General features: G+C 41.0%; 2 protein-coding genes across 8 annotated transcripts in view; both read left to right on the top strand.

Moving 5' to 3' along the window:
- The window catches only part of LOC108249148, an 11,133-nt gene extending 9,410 nt beyond the window's left edge, over nt 1-1,723 (top strand). For all 7 annotated transcript variants that reach the window (XM_037976478.1, XM_037976479.1, XM_037976477.1 and 4 more), the window contains exons 10-11: nt 1,077-1,181; nt 1,259-1,723. In XM_037976478.1, the coding sequence (XP_037832406.1) occupies nt 1,077-1,181; nt 1,259-1,298 (145 nt within the window). In that variant the 3' untranslated portion in view covers nt 1,299-1,723. The remainder of the gene's footprint in view (nt 1-1,076; nt 1,182-1,258) is intronic.
- A 341-nt stretch (nt 1,724-2,064) lies between these two features.
- LOC108249144 (sal-like protein 1) overlaps nt 2,065-3,740 on the top strand; it is a 17,328-nt gene continuing 15,652 nt past the window's right edge. Inside the window, exon 1 of the mRNA XM_017438325.3 lies at nt 2,065-3,552. The gene's annotated coding sequence lies outside the window, so the exon portion shown is untranslated. The remainder of the gene's footprint in view (nt 3,553-3,740) is intronic.

Genomic DNA, 3,740 nt, shown 5'->3' with positions numbered 1-3,740 from the left:
ATGTTTAGCTAGCTGTAGTAGCATAGCGGTTTGAAATTAGCACGGGAAAATGCATCACATTTTGCCTGAGAAATTACATTTTCATCTAATGTAAGTCATATGGTTTTATCTGCAACAGTATAAGTACTAAACAAAATATAGTCATGGTCAAAAAATTTACTTTCTTACCTCAAATTCCGTTTGTTCTCCTTAGTATCTGCATGTGCCTGTTTCCAGCCTTGACAATCACAATATGGGATTGGGGAGGAAGCGGGTAAACACTGAAATGATCATGTGACTCCTATCTTATCCCTGATTGGTGGAATTGGTGGTGTTACAACTCTCCCTATGTTACAACCATACCCGGTCTTCCCTATGTTATTTTGTTCCACCGATCTGTGGTCTGGTCGTGGAGGTGACAGACCATCTTCTCTCCAGCTCCTCCTGGGGGTGTCAGGTGTCAGACTGGAGAGGATGCAGAATCTGGATCTGCCCTGAGCTAATCAGATGAACCACCTCAGCTGACTCCTTTCGACAAGGAGGAGCAGCGGCTCTGCTCCGAGCTCCCGCCGGATGATGGAGCTCCTCACCTCATCTCTGAGGCTGAGCCCGGACGCCGTACGGAGGAAGCTCATTTCAGCCGCTTGGATCCAGGATCTGGTTCTTTCGGTCCTGATCCAAACCTTGTGGCCAAAGGTGAGGGTTGGAACGTAGACGGAGCAGGAAATGAAGAGCTTCGTCTTCCTTTACCAGACCGAAGCATCGCCGTCGTTACTGGAGCTGAGGCCCGGATCTGTCTGTCCATCTCCATCCTCCCATCACTCAGGAACAAGACGCCCAGATTTTCCTCCACATGAGACTCACCCCCGACCCGGCGCCCCACCTCACCGTCCCCTCAGATTCACAGGAGCCAACACTCGTCCTGACACTTCAGCCTTCAGCTGCATCGATGAGAGTCATGTCTTAAACCTGGACGTCCCGTTAAGAAGCTTTCAGATTTCCAAAACTTATTTAAAAATGATTAAATTACACACTTGCCTGGTTAAACTTTGTATAAGAAATGAGAAAAGTTAATGTTTAGTTTTCACTGTGTTTAGGTACAAAAAGGTCCTCGAGAAGAACCAGGATCAGATGGACGTCTATAAAGCCATAAACATCTTCAGAGAGCAGATGATGAACGAGAAGAGGCTCCATAAAGCCGTGTAAGAGTCCAACACCGGCCCACGTCTTTCTGATTTATTTCCATGTCTGTGTTTGAGCGAGTTTGTTTCTGTTGCAGGACCTGTGAGGACGAAGCAAACGGTGCCACTGAAATATAATCTAACGGTTATAAAGTTATTATATTATATTATTATTTTTAACCTACATGATGGTGGAAAAAGGAAGGAAAAACGAGCTGGATTGTGTTTTTGTGTGCAATACGTGGATCTGCTGAGGGACTGAGGTCATTCTGCTCTGTTCTGCTTTAACAAACTTCAAAAAAGGTGTTTTTTTAATTACTTCCTGTAGGTTAGATGGAAATAAAAAGCTTTGTCTCCCCCTGCTGGCTGACACTGCACCCCTTCAGATACACACCTGTACCCATCAGTACTGTCCTGCTGCAGTATTTGACCTGATTTTACTACATATACTCCATCTTTACTCCACCTCACCACCTCCATGAACCTCCTTACCTCCTCCCTGACAACTTGATCCATCAGACGCCCCAAAAAACTCCTAATAAATAAGAATTATGCTCCAAACATGCAAAGACCAGGTCCTGTGTCACCTTCAAGGCAAAGAAACATGTCAGACATGAGCTAACGTCCATCAGAGAGTTTAATTAACTTATATTTTCATTTTTCTGTATTCCCTTCCTATGTTAGGATCTATATATTTGGATTTTTTTATGATCTTGTTTTAGCTGATTCTAAATTACCAAATAAATGCTAAATGTTTTACTTTAATTACTAAGTTAGGGTTATAACTTGAGTCTTATAAAAAGTACATTTTACAGTCTCATGGTCCAAATACTACAATTTATAACATCTACAATGATTATTTTCTCTGTCAGCACTTTGAAATCCAGCAGCTTAATGCTAACCTGCTGGATTTCACTCGTTTCCATGGTTACAACGAGTCCTGGCTGCTGAAAAGTACAATTCAGTGAAGTAAAAACTACTAAAAGGTTAACTTTACAGCTTCATGGTTCAAATACTACAGATGATAATGTGTATAAAGCTCTTCAATATAAATTATTGTTTTTACAAACTTTAAAACCACACATGTAGCTAGCTTCCTTAACTGAGTGTACTAAAACTGCTAAAAAGTACTTTCTACCTGCCAGGTTTACCGCTGAACACTTGGATTTAGTACTCTCAAGTACTGGCTGATTATAAAACCACAACTGAGTGTACTAAAACTACTAATAAGGTTACAGTTTAATGGTTCAAATACTACAAATACAAGTGTATATAAAGATTATGTTCTGGATAAATTAAACATGTTTTCTAAATTTGAAAACTACCACATTTGATGCTAAACTACAGCTAGCTTCAACAAGTACTGGCCACTTTTAAAAGTACCAATTAGTGTACTAAAACTACTAAGAAGTTAATTTTACAGTTTAATTGTTCACATAGTACAAAATATGGCGTATCTAATCATTATCCTTGAAAATGAACGTATTTGATGCTAAACTACTGCTAACTTCTACGTTTCCAACAAGTACTGACTGCTTTTAAAAGTACAATTTAGTGTACTAAAACTACTAACATGTTCATTTGACAGTTTAGGAATTTAAATAATACAAAATATAGTGTATAAAAGGATTATCTTAAACATTTTTTTACAAAATAAAAGCCACCACATTTAATGCAAAACTAATACTAACTTCTAAGCTTTCAACAAGTACTGACTGCTTTTAAAAGTACAATTTAGTGTACTAAAACTACTAAAAATAACATTTTAGTTACATGGAACAAACACTGTTAATGATAATATCAATTTCAGTATAAATTAGGCTTTTTTTTTACTTTAAAACCACATTAATCCTTACTGGATTTAACTTTTACGTTTAAGTACTGCTTTTAAAAGTACAACTTAGTGTACTAAAACTACAAAAATGTTAATTTGACCGTTTAATGGTCTAGATACTATAAAATATATATCAGCTTTGTAATTTTTTGGTTCATGCAGCTCCACTGAACCCTGCAGGTAGTACTTGTACATGAAGTAGTATTTCCCTGTGAAGCCACCCAGCATCTCTCCCTCCTCACACACACACACACACACACACACACACACACACACACACATAAAGAAGGAGAGAGGAGGCGGAAACCTCCATCTGCCCTGCTCGGTGACCGACCCGTCATCCTCCCCTTCATTCCGGCTTTTATTTTCTACTTCCAGTCGGCGGAAGCGGGAGCAGAAAGAGGCTGAAGTCATAAAATAAAATCAAATGATAAAAAAAGGTAGATTTTAATATGGATGAGACCTACAGTCTATATATAGGCTATGCCCCGGACTGCACCACCACCAGCTCCAGCAGCAGCGCCGCCGCCGCCGCCACCACCTGCCCCCTCGGTACCGGTAAGTCACCGAGCCGGGGTGGGAGTCTGGGGGAGGTGGGTGAGGGTGGGGGGGAAGAAGGAGGAGGAGGAGAAGCCCGGCTCGTCCCGGGGCGGCTCGGTGCCAGCTGTGCCCGGGTACCGACGCTAACTGACCCGTGAAAATGACTTCTGAGGTCCTGCGAGGTCGGGTTACCGTTCAGCCATGTT

This window comes from Kryptolebias marmoratus, linkage group LG7 (assembly GCF_001649575.2).
Source record: "Kryptolebias marmoratus isolate JLee-2015 linkage group LG7, ASM164957v2, whole genome shotgun sequence".
Classification (NCBI taxonomy): Eukaryota; Metazoa; Chordata; class Actinopteri; order Cyprinodontiformes; family Rivulidae; genus Kryptolebias; species Kryptolebias marmoratus.
Note: the sequence above shows the minus strand (reverse complement) of the source record. Positions and strands in the feature narration are given on the sequence as shown.